This window comes from Leopardus geoffroyi, chromosome A1, assembly GCF_018350155.1.
Source record: "Leopardus geoffroyi isolate Oge1 chromosome A1, O.geoffroyi_Oge1_pat1.0, whole genome shotgun sequence".
Classification (NCBI taxonomy): domain Eukaryota; kingdom Metazoa; phylum Chordata; class Mammalia; order Carnivora; family Felidae; genus Leopardus; species Leopardus geoffroyi.
Window position 1 is genome coordinate 82,890,744 of NC_059326.1, and position 14,143 is coordinate 82,904,886.

General features: G+C 43.0%; 1 protein-coding gene across 2 annotated transcripts; it reads right to left on the reverse strand.

Annotated features, from left to right (window-relative positions):
* Positions 1 to 2,000: 2,000 nt before the first annotated feature.
* CHAMP1 (chromosome alignment maintaining phosphoprotein 1) lies at positions 2,001 to 14,126 on the reverse strand. Of its 2 annotated transcripts, XM_045482804.1 has the most exons (3): positions 13,876 to 14,126; positions 10,114 to 10,243; positions 2,001 to 5,554 (listed from the first exon to the last, which is right to left on the reverse strand). In XM_045482804.1, exon 3 carries the CDS (start codon positions 5,498 to 5,500, stop codon positions 3,029 to 3,031), a length of 2,472 nt encoding a protein of 823 aa, XP_045338760.1. In that variant the 5' UTR covers positions 5,501 to 5,554; positions 10,114 to 10,243; positions 13,876 to 14,126; the 3' UTR covers positions 2,001 to 3,028. The 2 variants fall into 2 exon arrangements, with proteins under 2 accessions (XP_045338760.1, XP_045338767.1); XM_045482811.1 differs by lacking the exon at positions 10,114 to 10,243 and having other exon boundaries at positions 13,876 to 14,034.
* Positions 14,127 to 14,143: the final 17 nt, after the last annotated feature.

Sequence of the window (14,143 nt, forward strand, 5' to 3'; positions counted from 1 at the left end):
GAAGGCTGCTTGAGTAAGGTATGGTTTGCCAATGGAAGATCCTAAGTAACTGGACCTTAAATGTGCAACATAAAAATCAGTCTTGTGGAGACCTTATTTGTGTGTAAAGGGTGAATGGGGGTTGACACTGGAGTCCGCAGACTACAAGCAGTCTACTGTACTAATACATGTACACAGTGAGGTGGCCACAGAAGATATACTGCTGAAGAAACCTAGCTTGCAATAGGTCAAGCAGAGGAATCAAAACCCCAAATTTCAAGCCCAGGTCTAGCAGGCGGTAGCCCCAAAAGACGTCCAAGTCCAAACCACCAGACCCTGTGATTATGGCAGTTTATATGGCAAAGATTTAGGGCCGCTAATCCGCTGCCTTCAAAACAGGGAGATCATCCTAGATTATCCGGTTGGCTTAATGTAAACGTAAGGGCCCTTACATGGAAGAAGGAAGCAGGAGATGTAGGTGCTAGCATCCGGGCCACAAACCGACAGAAAACATAAAGGGAAGGGAACGGATGCTCTTCTGGTGCCTCCAGGAAAGGCAGCCCAGCTGACACCTTGACTTTGGCCCTGTGAACTACAGAAATGTCGGAAAACAAATTTGCGTTGTTTTAAGCAACTAAATTTCATGTCATTTGTTATGACAGGAAGGGGAAACTAATACACTGCATACTCAAAGTTACTCAACAAAAACTGCAAGATTGAGAAATGGGGACAATTTCAGGGTTTTTAAGATCTAGGGATGTAACTCAGCTTAAAAGATGCCCCTCTTCACTTTACGATCTCTGAAGATCCAACATGGTAAGCACCCTTCTAGGCCTTCATCTAAGACAAAAGCTATAATCCACACCAATATTTAAAACAAAAGCAGTATCTGCTAAAGACACATCACAGTTCACATACTTAGGGTCAAATTAATGAAAACTAAATAGGCCACCCTAAAATGTAATGGTGTCAGGTCCATGAGTGTTGAGCGAAAGATGGTACAATTTTTCGTATTATATAAAATAACTGGATCGAGTTCATTTAAAATAGTTGTAATTACATAGGAAAATAAAATGAACATGTAGGGCCGCATTGATTAGAGTTGGGATGCTATCATATAGAAACCAGAATTATCAAGGTTGAAAAAAAGGGTATTAGGTTACTTTGACCGGAAGAGGTAAAAGGAAAAACAAGTGGAAAGCCACAAATGAGATGAGCCAAGAACATGGTGGCTTAGAGGCCAAAACTATCTGTCACCCCCTACTTTAGTATAACATCCTGTGTTACGAAAAAACTCACCTAAGATGGCAAGTCATGGGATCTAGTTGGCTCCACCTTGAGCAAAAGTCTAGGAAGCGTTCTGTGAGTCCTAAGGAAAATGTGTTATACATAACACAATTGGTCTGAGACTGCAGGCTTCAAAAGGGTTTCTGGGTGCTGCACATTCTCTTTTCCAGTTGTAATTTTAATCAAGTCAGTATAGATGAGAAAAAGACCACTGTATATCCAAGATATCCCATCTGTCCTACTGTTGGCCTAGAAGGAAAACCCAGTAGTAGAAGCTTGCTCTCAAGGTGCCCAGTGTGAACTGAAAACACCATCAACTCACAGTGCTTTCCCTGCCAGACTGTGCTCAAAGAGGGGAGAGACCTGGAGCCTGTAAGACCTTCCCAGTATTCTGTAAACACTACCTTCTCGATTGGCATGCTAATTATGATGCTATGAGAAAAAGTGTTCCCTGTTCAAAAATGTCTAGAAACAGCTTAATTAAAAGTAGTCTCCCAATCCTCATGGCACTAAATGTTTCACGAGTCAGCCAGGATGTGGATATTCCACAAGGAGCCTCACCTAGGGTAGCTTCTCCCTCACTTACCTGACCACAGAACTGAGAAAACACAGCTTAGAAAATGCTTATCCAGACATGAAAATCAGCATGCTGAAAAAAGGGGGTATGGGAAAGAATAATGGAATCTGGGTATTATACAATGAAAATTACACAAAAGAAGACACACACATGAAGATACTGCTGACATGAAAGCCTTTGCTTTTAATTTGGTCGATACACATTTGACAAAATATTGTGGAACAAAATAACCCACGAACAGGTACAAGGTATTTACAGTAACAACCGTGGAAAACAGACAATTGACGTACTCTCAAACAGAAACGTCTACTTATAAAATTTTCTACTGTGAATCTGGAAGACTCTTCAGTTCTTACTCATTACCAGGTCTGAAATCCCAATAGGTGGCGCATGAGGCCCAGGGGCAGAAGTGTAGTTCTGACACATTTGGCAGTTAAGGATCATCTATTGGTGTGAACTCACAGGTAAGAAAAGAGCCAGAATGGAGCAGGGGAGGGGGGGGGGGGGTGTCAGTGCAGTGTGGAAGAACCCAAAGGGAACATCTAAGGACAAGACCTAAGTCTAAGTCACACTCATCTTTCCCAGTCTCCTAGAGGAGAAGGCTGCAAATATTTTCAAACTTACTTGACCCCTCTTCTTTTAGCAGAAAATCAGCAACCCTGAGACTCCAATTTTCCATGACGTAAAAGCTAATAAACATCTAGAACTGCTCAAAATTCTAACTTTATATGATCAAATAGGAACTTCAAAATAACTTTTATGATCTGAAAATAAGGAGAGAAAAAATTTCATGCCTAATTGTTAAACATTCCAACTAATAATTTCCATTGTCTGAAGTCAGTTTCACAAAAAAAGATACACTTTATTAGATGTTTTAAATCGAGTACAACTTGCTCTGGATTAAGTGGACCGCCTACATCTTCATATTATTCAAATACATTTAAAGAAATTAGAGAAATCTTAATCCACTTGGAATATAGTTACAAATTTATTAACTTAACAAGACAACCACATAAACAGAGGCCATGAAAAAAAGGACCAAATGCTTACCCTTTGTAACACTACCGAGACAAACACGGTACATCATACACATCAACATCTACCATTCCAACTATGCTACTTAACTAGGCTTTACAGTTTCAACAAACAACTCTGTAGATCATATATCCACACCAAGTGTAAAAATCAGATTTGCTGCTCCTCCAGTGGCTGTTCAAGAGCTTCCATTAGCTTTTTATTTGCCTCTTCATTATGCCGACTTTGACAATGAGTTAAATGTTTCTTAAAGCCTCTTGGGAAATTTGATTCAAAATTACAACGTGGACATTTAAGTAAACTTTGCCCATGGGCTGCTACATGATTTTTAAGGAGAGATTCCAAAAGGAAAGCCTTTCCACAGATTGTACATTTGTAAGGGCTGTGAACATTATGCTTATTAACCAAATGATGCAAAACAGCACCTTTTTTCATAGCTCGACAGCAACAAATTTTGCAATAATACTTTCCTTTTCCACGCTTCATATATTTTGCAATCTCTTCTTCAGAGATAAAAGCCTCTTTCTCTTCAGTAAATTGTAACACGTTTTTGGACTGCTCTGGACTGGTCATGTCCATTTTGTTCTCTTTACTAAAATCAATAGATTCCACATCAACCTGCTCTTGATCGCTGCTTGATTCTTGGCCCTTGCTGTCTATCACATCTAAATCTGCTTTTATATACTCACTGCTACTAAGCTCGGCATCTGAGTTCTCTTGGTTGTCTTTCTTGAGCTTCTTTGAGGAAGGAAATAAAGTGTCTTCTAAGAGTTTCTTAGGTGTAGCTAGTAGGTCTTCCTGAACCAAAATATCACACTTTTGATCATCTATGGCATCTGTCTGTAGGTCATCACCAAGCTCAACTGCCTTCTGGGATTCTGAGAAGATAGCAGACTTGGGAAGTTCCGAGAAAAGGGCATGTTTCCGGGGCTCTGGAAAAAGAGCACGTTTTCTTGGTTCAGGAGAAGCAGGAGGGGCTGTTTTGGTGGGCTCAGAAAACAGGGCAGGTTTTCTAGGTTCAGCATCAAGAGAGAGAACAGGCTTCCAGACATCAGAGGTGGCTTTGGGGGACTCAGATGGTCCAGGTTTCCGGGTCTCAGGGAAGATATGTTTCTGAGGCTCAATAAAAAAGGAAGACTTCCAGAGATCAGGGGAACCACCACGGGAACTTTTCTGGGACTCAGGAAAATCAAGTGAAGCAGGAGAAGTTTTCCGCTGATCCGGAGATAGCTTCCAAAGCTCTGGAGACCCTGAAGGTTTTCTGAGCTCTGGAGATCCCGCTGGACTGCGGATCTCTGGGGACAATGGTGGGCCTGGTTTACGAAGCTCAGGAGATAAGGGAGGTCCTGCTTTACGAAGCTCAGGGGACACTGAGGGAATGGTCTTCCAATGTTCAGGTGACAAGGTGGGAGTTGTCTTTCGGAGTTCTGGTGGGCCAGACTTCCACGACTCAGGAGATGCGGGGGGAGACTTCCAGGAACCAGGTGAGACTGATGAAGACTTCCAAGATGCGGGGGACACAGAGGGAGCTGGTTTCCATGGTCCAGGTGAAACAGAAGGAATTGGCTTCCAAGGACCAGGAGACACAGCTGGAGCAGGTTTAGCTGGCTTCCAAGGTCCTGATGATGCTGAAGGATTGGATTTCCAAGACCTTGGGGACCCAGGTGGCCCTGGCTTCCAAGAACCTGGTGACACAGCTGGGGCTGGTCTCCTCGGCTCTGGGGAGGCAGCAGGGAATGGCTTCCAAGGCTCAGGAGATTCCGATGGGGATGGCTTCCTTGGCTCAGGGGAGACAGTCCGGGCTGGCTTCCGAGACTCCGGAGATGCAGTTGGGGAAGGACCCCAAGGTTCAGGGGAAGCAGCTAAAACTGGTGACTCTGGAGAAGAGGCTGAAGGTGGCCCCAATGTTTCTGGGAAATGGGAGTGTTTCTGGGGTTTGGGATTAGGAAGAGTGGCCTTTACTGGCTCAGGAGATAAAGGAGTAAGTTTCTGTGGTTCTGAAGAAGGAATAGGGACTGGTTTCTGAGATTCAGAAACAACAGGGACTGACTTTGGAAGTTCAGGAGAAGAAAGAGAGGCAGATTTTGCAGGCTCAGGAGAAGGAAGAGAAGGTATCTGTGGCTCAGGAGAAACAACAGGGCCAGGCTTCTGAGGCTCCAGGGAAGTGAGAGGAGCAGGTTTTGGGGATTCTGGAGACAAAACTGGGCCAAGTTTCTGTGTTTCTATGGAAAGGGCAGGTATGGGTTTTGGGAGTTCTGCTGAATTAGAGGATATTTTCTGGTGTTCAGGAAGAGGAGGGCTCTTCCCAGGATCTGCTTCTTTGCTTAGCTGAGTTTTTGGTTTCTCATTCCACTTTTCTGGGCCTGCGTGTTTGGATGTGATGTGATAGTACACATTAGAGTACATCTTGCTGGTGAAGAAGCATTTATGGCAGTGGAATAGCTTTGCACTTTTCTGGTAAAATATCATTTTACCTAACCCACCAGCATCCATTTCATCACAAAATTCTGGATGGATGGTGCCCATGTGGATTTGCACATTTTCATAATCTGTGCCTCGGAAACTGCAGTGGTCACACTCCAAACGTGCTGAGGGCTTACGGAGTTCCTGGAATACTTCCATTTCTCTTTCTGTTACAACACACACGATTATATTCTTTTAAAACTTTCAATAGTGCTGCAATAAAGTAGAAATTAATTATTTTCAGGGAATATAATTTTAAATAAAATGCTGTCCTAGAACTTTTCATTCTATAATTGCTTAATTTTAAGTCTAGAATGGTACGTGCATTTATCAGATAATATCTCAACAAAGATTTTGAAGAGAAAAGGTAGATGGAACTAATTTTTTTTTTTTTTTAAAGTAGTGGAGTCCTAACACAGGGCTTGAACTCATGACCCTGAGATCAATACCTGAGCTGAGATCAAGAGTCAGATGCTTAAATGACTGAGTCACCCAGGTACCCCGAGATGGAATTAGTTTTTAGCTGAGCCTCAAAACTACTTTTACATATATCATCTCATTTAATCCACCTAACACTATGACTCAGTATTAGTATTTTCATTTATAGATGAAGAAACAGGTTTGGAATGGTACCTTACCCATGTTCTAGACTACCAGTGACCCAAGCCTGACCCCAGAATTACCCAGCGTGTGCCTTACACCTTGACTCTAAAACTCTGCATCAACAAGCTGTCAGCACATAAAGTTGAGCAAACATCAAAATTAAAGCTAGGCAATTTAAGGCTGAGCAAGAAAACTAGATCCATTTCAGAAAGCACTCATTAATCTAAAATTATGAAAAGATGGCTTTTTTAAAATATCAACATATTTTATAATATTTTATCCATCCTAATATTTTATTCTTTCATTTAAGATTAATTATTTTCTGTCCCCTGCTTTTCTAGGCACTTGGGTTTAAAGATGTGTCTTATACTATGGTGCTAACATTAGTTGCACAGGTAAGTGTGAAGGGGAACACAGAAAAGGCTGTCAAGGAAAGAAGCTCCAGCGTAGATCCTGAATGATGTAAAGGAGTTTGCTTAGCAAAAGGGCAATTCAGATAGAGGACATCCTTGAAGCAGGAACTTGCTTGCCAGTAATTATGACTTTTTAAAAGTTTAAATAAGCACGTTTTCTAGGATGGTGAAAAGTAACAGAAGCTCAGAGTTAGAAATATACTCATTTGTGCAGAACAAGATATTTACACAGTATCACTTGCTCTAAGACTACACAATCTCTCACAAAGACATGCTACACAAATAGGATTCTAAACACAATATTCTACAACCTGCTTTCATTTAAGTAAGAGCAGGTGGCTCAAGAGAACCAAGACCAGGCTCCTGAGGCTTCAGGTAAAGCGAAGAGAGGAGCAGGTTTTGGTGATTCTGGAAACAGAACTAGGCCAAGTTTTCATGTTTCTATGGAGAGGGAAGGCATAGGTTTCAGGAGTTCTGCTGAATTATGACGAGCATTTTCTAGGACATTTTTACATAGAGGAAGCACTATATTTCCTTGTACATATCTTGAATATGAGGGTGCTGCTGAAGGGAAAACTCCTACAAGTGAATTACCCAGTTCAAAGGCTCTTTGCATTTAAAACTGATACATTTCACCCACCTCTCAGAAAGTTACAGTAGTATTGCACACCAACCAACAGTTCAGGGGCAATTCCCCAAACCCTCAAGAACACTATTACTAACTTCTAATCTTTGCTACTTCTAGGGTGAAAACTGGAGTCTCATCATCGTTTTAACGAGCTGTTCTTTAATGAGAAAGAGTGAACATTTTCCCTTTTTATTACACATGTGTATTTCTTTTGTAGGGTATGCCTTGTCCTTTTAATTATCTGTAGTCTTTGCATAAAATAAATCAGTCCTTCTACTGAAGATATGTTCCTAGTTTACCATCTCTTGACTTACGGCGTGTATGTGTGTAAGTGTGCGTGCGTGTTTTCACACACAACTGGTTCACATACAAATGAAAAACTTAAAGGTTTTCCTTACGACTGTTTTAAATCATGCTTTCCCACTCCATTACTTTTAAAGCAGTCTACATATTTTTCTTGCGATTTTGATGGTTTCATTCTTTTTTTTTTTTTAACATTTGTATTTTTACTCCATCGTGTATAAGGAGTGGGATAGCCTATTTTTTCAGCTTTTTTCACCCCAAATGGACAGTGCAGTTGTCTCTGCAACCCTTTTCCTCACTGATGTGTAATGTTCCATTTAGCATTTACTAAATTTTGTGTTTATGAATCCATTCTGAACTCTTTTCCTTTTTTTCCTTTTTCTTTTTAATTTTGTAAGGTAATCTCTACTCCCAACGCGGGGTTCAAACTCATGACCCCAAGATCAAGAGTCCCACGTTCTTCCAACTGGACTCTATCCTATTCTCCACTGGCTCCATCTGGTGTGTTCTTCTCAGCATGGGAACCCAACAACTGCTAAAACAGATTCTGTAACACATACAGTTTATCCAAATGGATCACAAAGTCTTTTCCCATTACATTATGTCCCATCCTTTACCAAAAGTACCAGCCACTCCCCAGGACCCACTATGTGCTCTGTGCTAACAGTAATGAAGGGTCAAAATGTATTCCTTCCATGTTACTGCTCCTCAGAAAACAGTACACACTTCTTATGTTCACAGGATCGCCCTTCAATAATTTCAAAAACATTCATTTAAAAGACTTAACAGGGACGCCTGGGTGGCTCAGCTGGTTAAGCATCCGACTTTGGCTCAGGTATGATCTCAGTTTGTTGAGTTCAAGCCCCGCAATGGGCTTTGTGCTGACAGCTCAGAGCCTAGAAGCTGCTTCAGATTTTGTGTCTCATTCTCTCTGCCCCTCCCCAACTTGTGTTCTGTCTCTCTCTCTCTCGAAAGTAAATAAATGTAAGAAAAAAAATTTTTTTTAATAAAATAAAAGACTTAACATTTCTGGGGCACCTGGGTGGCTCAGTCAGCAGCTCAGGTCATGATCTCGTGGTTGGCAAGTAAAACATGTAGAAAGAACATGCAGGCTAACCTCAGACCCAATGTTTCATAAAACTAGAACAATGTTAAAAGAATAGGGAAGATTTATATTAATAATCCCACCTGGCAATAAGCGGCCCTAATGAACAGTCAAGGGATGCTCATATTAAATAATGGGGGATATCACATCATTGTAGTATAATATTCCCTATGTCGTATGTATTATGACACAGAGGTTAAGAGCTCAGGCTTGCTGGGTTTGAGGGAGTCCTAGCTCCACGATACGGCTTTTGTTAAGTTGCTAAACCTTTCTATGCTTCAGTTCCCCTAAAATGGATGTGATATTTCGTAGCATGTTCAGGGTTAGCACTCAGTGTCAGCTATGATTTGTTATATGAGAAACTACAAGAGTACCCTCTAACAAATACTTCATTTCTGGTAAATAAATATTCCCAAATGATCTTGGTAACTTTATGACTGACCAACACACAGTATCTCATCCCAAATATACTCAGGTCCCACTCGTGACAGGAAGAGGCTTTTTACTTCCATGACTTCAGAAGCTTATTAAACAAAACTATGGAGACTTTTCCCATCTTCTCAAGAAACTGGCATACAGCAAAAGTATCTTACTTAGCGACCCCTCTCCGTTCTTTCCCTAATATAGTCCCATCAATGAAACGATTTTATTTCCTATATGCTAACTCACCAACTTTTACCAATACTAACTCATAAAACAGAAGTTATCAACGAACCCAATAAATGTACAATACGGGGATCAGATTATGAACTGTAAGGGTATAGAGCATTTCCTTCTACTACCACAGAAATGACTGAGCACAATATTCTATTGCCAGGAAGGTTTTACCAAATGAAAAAGAGGATAGCACAAAAGTACAACTCATAAATAGATACCTCTGACACAGTGCAACAGGAGAGAGCTGGTCCCCTCTTCAGTCACACCCCCGGTCTCGACTACTACCCAAGTCCTGTGGATCTTTTCTACGGGCAAAGCTCTACCACTCTTTCTCCTTATTTCTATTTTCCATCAGTTGTACCTCTGTTTCTTGCCTCTCTGGAAATTGTACGCTCACTACATTTTACAGCTGCTCCTGTAAATGAGTCCGTCTTTGAGGAATACCATTTGGCCTAAGTCCGCTGGCTTCTGCCTCGGGCGGCCTCCAGCCACCTCAGCTTCTCTGACTGGACGGTCTCCTTTGGTCTTTAATTGTTGCCTAAATCATCAGCTCTCCCACCCTTCATCTAGTGCCACCCAATCAGTATCTCACCCATCCCATTCTCTTTCAAGCTCCTCACATTTTAAAAGTCCCCAGCGTTCCCACCTGCCCCTATTTCCTCTTCCTGTCACCAACTCTTCTGGCCAATCTCAAAGTGCCTACTACCCAAACCTGCCTACTCCCACACCTCATTATCATACTCTAGAAACCTCTTTAAAAAATTAAAAAGAATGGTAAAAAAATTCACTTCTCAAACCCCAAACTCTGTCATATAAATGCATATCTAGCACACATTCCCACATCACTACATATGAGTGTATATGCTCTTATAAGTGGTTTTTCCTTACGAAATCCAAACACTTTTCAAAAATGTTCATATCTTAAAATATTCTCCTAAACATTAAAAAGCAAACAAAAACGTATGCTAAGTAAAGCTGGTAGAATGACACTATGAATCCAGGACAAGTGCTTTTACAGCAGGGAAGAAATAGAGACCAACATGCTATCCCCTGGTAGACTTACCAGCTATCTTCCTAGAAGTCTTAAAAGTCTGTCTTCAAAGGGCAGGCAAGTCTACATGGCTTTCTGACTTAACTACAGAAAAAAGCCTGTAGTACATGAAGAACAGAGATACAGAGATGAGAAGTTGGACCTGAAAAAAATAAAGGAAGTATAATCAAAACTACATTTCTGTGGTCATCTGTGGCCCTGTAATAGAATTCTGCCTATTTCTCTCGCTGTCCTGCTCCCTGCAACAGTGACAGGGGTCCGATCCAATAAGCTGAACACTTGCTTTACTGAAATAATACCAAAGGTGACCGTACCATGATGCCACCTATGTCTAATTCCACTTTAAAATCCACTACAGAATTAACGCTCATGTGTTTAACCACAGCACTCTCCAGCCCACCATCCCACTTCAGCTGATGTGACAGCACTCAGCAGACAAAACCAGGCATGTAAAGCTCTTCACGATCTGTCTGGCCGCCGACAGGTCTAAGTACTGACCCATCTGTAACTCCCCCACAAACCAAGCGTCTGGACCTTTGCACAGGCATCGCCCCTTCTTTACACTCCCTGTCTTGCCACCCAGCCATCAGACCCCTCACGCAGAAATACTTCTTAATAATGGCCACTCCCACTCCCCATCCTCTTTGTCAGCACACCTCCAGTGTAGCCTTCACCCTCTGGCAGGAGTCTGGCTCTCTGAGGGCAGAGTCTACCCATTCACCCTGTAGCCCTTGCACATCCCTGGCACACGGTGTATGCTAAGAAAGTATGTGTTTGTTACCTCTAAAACATCTGGTCATGAAGACTGGAGACCTGACCTTAGGTTCACAAGATTTTAAAACTAGAAGAGACCTAAGCTATCATCTAGCCTTTGAACATTGGGATTTAGAGCAGAAAGACCTCAGGGAGCATCTACTTTAAAACTCAATTTATAGCTGAGGAAATTCAAGCCTAAACATTAAGTAACTTGCTCAAGATGAAGCAAATAATGAACATCTGACAAAGGACCAGATTAAAGTTCTGCCATCCATCCAGGTTCTTTCTAACACACCTTGACTAATACCCTGGAATTTAGTAAGATCTTGACAAGCCAGTACAGTGCACAAAATCAGGAAGACGAATCTACAGAGAACTGCATTCCATATTCTACACTGGACAGAAAGTCCCAGTAGATCGCTGTCTCTAGCTCTGAGCAGGAAGGACACTTTGAGTTCATAACACAGGGGAACACGCAAACGAAAGCAACCAGGATGGCAGGCAGTCTTTAAAAACATGTATTTTGGGGGGCGCCTGGGTGGCTCAGTCGGTTGAGCGTCCAACTTCGGCTCAGGTCATGATCTCACGGCTTGTGAGTTCGAGCCCCGCGTCGGGCTCTGTGCTGACGGCTCAGAGCATGGAGCCTCTTTGGGTCTGTCTTTCTCTCTCTCTCTCTGCCCCTCCCCCGCTCACACTCTGTTTCTATGTTTTTAATAAGCATTTAAAAATATAAATAAATAAATAAAAACATGTATTTTGGGATTACAGAAACTGATTAACTTCAAAAGTGGAAGAAGTATGGATTAATAGGTAAGGTGTCCTAGAAGCAGCAAGTGGAAGCCAGCAGGGTTACAAAGTACTCAGTCATGGACTAGAATGACTGGCCCTGCCAGGTAAGAGCCCTCCCTAATCGTAAGTCAATGATCAGCATGGGACTGAAAGGGTCGTCAGAGGAATTGAGTCCAAACCCTTCACTTTAAAATGAGAAAAGTGATGCTGACGGAGAAAAGCGCCCAAGATCACAACACTTAGGTCAGAGGAAGTAACACAAGATCCTGATTCTGGATCTCTGCTGTAACACCATGAGGTCTTTCCCATGGGGACTCCTGAGTACAGGCCAGACACACAGATTCCTTCTGCCCTCCCACCCAAATTTCAGAGCTCCTAAGCCTAAGTATGAAGGTAACTCTACAAAAGTTTCCCTCATCCTACTTTCTGCCTCTACAGGCTACACGCAGTCCCTAAAAAAGTTCTGTCGTTAGTGGTTTGCCAGTCCACTACATCACACTTATCTCCTATCCAACAGCTTCATTAGACTCTAACACCACTGGTTGTCTTTAAAAACATTCTGATGCATAGTTTAAAAAATAAATGCACAAAATTATGTACAGCACGGTTAAAACCAATAGGGTTCTATTATATATCCACTAGCATTTCTCTTCACCCCTAAATGTCAATTGAAAAGTAGTAAACTTTATTTGTAGTTTTAGGTTAAAGAAGAAATTGAATGCAAAGTTTCAGCTTTCATATACCTTCTTTCCTCCTCTGCACACAACTTCTGTTAGTATTTGTTATAACTGAGGAATGAATACTGATATATTATTGTTACTGAAGTGCAGAGTGTAGTTAGGGGTCATTCTACCTGTTGTACAAGCCTATAATTTTCCACACACACTATGTCACATACCGAGCATTACAGAATGGACAGAATGTCACAGCCATAACAATTCCCTGTGCTCCTCATTAACCATTGATCTCTTTACTGTCTTCCTGGTTTTGCCTTTTTCCGTACATTTTAAAAACTTATGGCAAAACACAACAAAATTTACCATTTTAACAATTTTCAAAAGCACAATTCAGTGGAATCAAGTATATTGCAATGTTGTATAACATCACCATTGTCCATTTCCAGGACTTGTCATTAGGACAAAGAGAAACTCTGTACCCATTAAACAGTAACTCTCCATTCCCCCCACCCCTCCACCTACGCAGCCCCTGGTAATCTCTACTCAATTTTCTGTCCCTATGAGTAGAATCTTACATTTGTCCTTTTGTGTCTGGCTTATTTCACTTTCCACATCTATATTACAGCATGTATTAGAATTTTATTCCTTTTTATGGATGAATTACATTACACAATTTGCTTTCCATTCATCTGTTGATAGACATCTGGAGTATTTCCGCCTTTGGCTCATTTTGAATAAAGCTGCTAGTAACACTAGTGAACAAATATTTGAGGCCCTGCTTTCAATTCTTTAGAGTTTAGCCCTAGCCTAAACCCTAGTTTAGCCCTAAACTCTAAACTTTAGAGTTTAGCCCTAGAGTTTAGTGTTAGAGTAACTACGCTAAAATGTGAGCAACCACTAACCCTTTTTCCATACCTCCTGGCTGCACCCCTTTACGTGGCTGCCAGCAATGCACGAGTGTGCCCCCTTCTCCACACCCTCCCCAACACCTGTTATTTTTCTTTTGATGACAGCCGTCTGAGTGGGTGTGAAGTGGTACCTCATTCTGGTTTTTATTTTCCTAACTCTGATGTCTGGAAGCATCCTGCGGAGCATCCTGTGACGTGCTCACTGGCCAGCCCTTGCCCGTTTTTTAAAGCCAGGTTGTTTCTGTTGTTGAGTCGTAGAAGTTCTTTACATATTCTGGGCACTAACCCCTTCCCAGCTACGTGATTACGTGTCTCCCACTCTGGGTTGCCCAGCTCATTTTTAAGCAGCAACAATGACAAAAGCCCACGCCGACGAGGTGCCGCGAAAACTGCGTCCTGGCCCGTAGCGGAAAAAGCGCTTTCCTTCCCGAGCCGGTTCCCGACCTCCCCGCGGGATCGCGCAGAGCGTTTCCCGCCTCCCGCAGAGAACGCGGGGCTCGCCCCCCGCCCCGAGGCCCACCCCGCTGGCGGACCGGGCGCAGGCCGCTCCTCGGTGCACGCCCCGGACGGGGTTCCCCGGACTCGGGCCTTGGCGGAGGCGGGGTGGGCCCCGGCCCGGGCGACAGTCCCGCCCCGCTCCTCACCGGTGGGCCTCGGCGGCGTCCAGACACTCGAAGGACCTCGGAAGCCGCGCTCGCGGGACCGGGGTGCTCCGCGAGGCCCTGCAGCGCGGCGGCCTCCCGAATGGCTGCGCGGCGCAGGCGCGGGATGCGGGCGCGCGGGCGTGCGCGCGGCCGCGGGACGGGTCAGTGGGGGCTGATGGGAAGCTAGTTTGTCGTCCCGCGCCCTCCAGCGCCGCCCAATCAGGTCGCAGATCGCCGGGCGCCGTTTTGGGAGTACGTTGGCGTGCGG

Coding starts and splice junctions, on each gene's coding strand:
- CHAMP1 (XM_045482804.1), bottom strand. CDS start 5,500: ATGGAAGTATTCCAGGAACTCCGTAAGCCCTCAGCACGTTTGGAGTGT.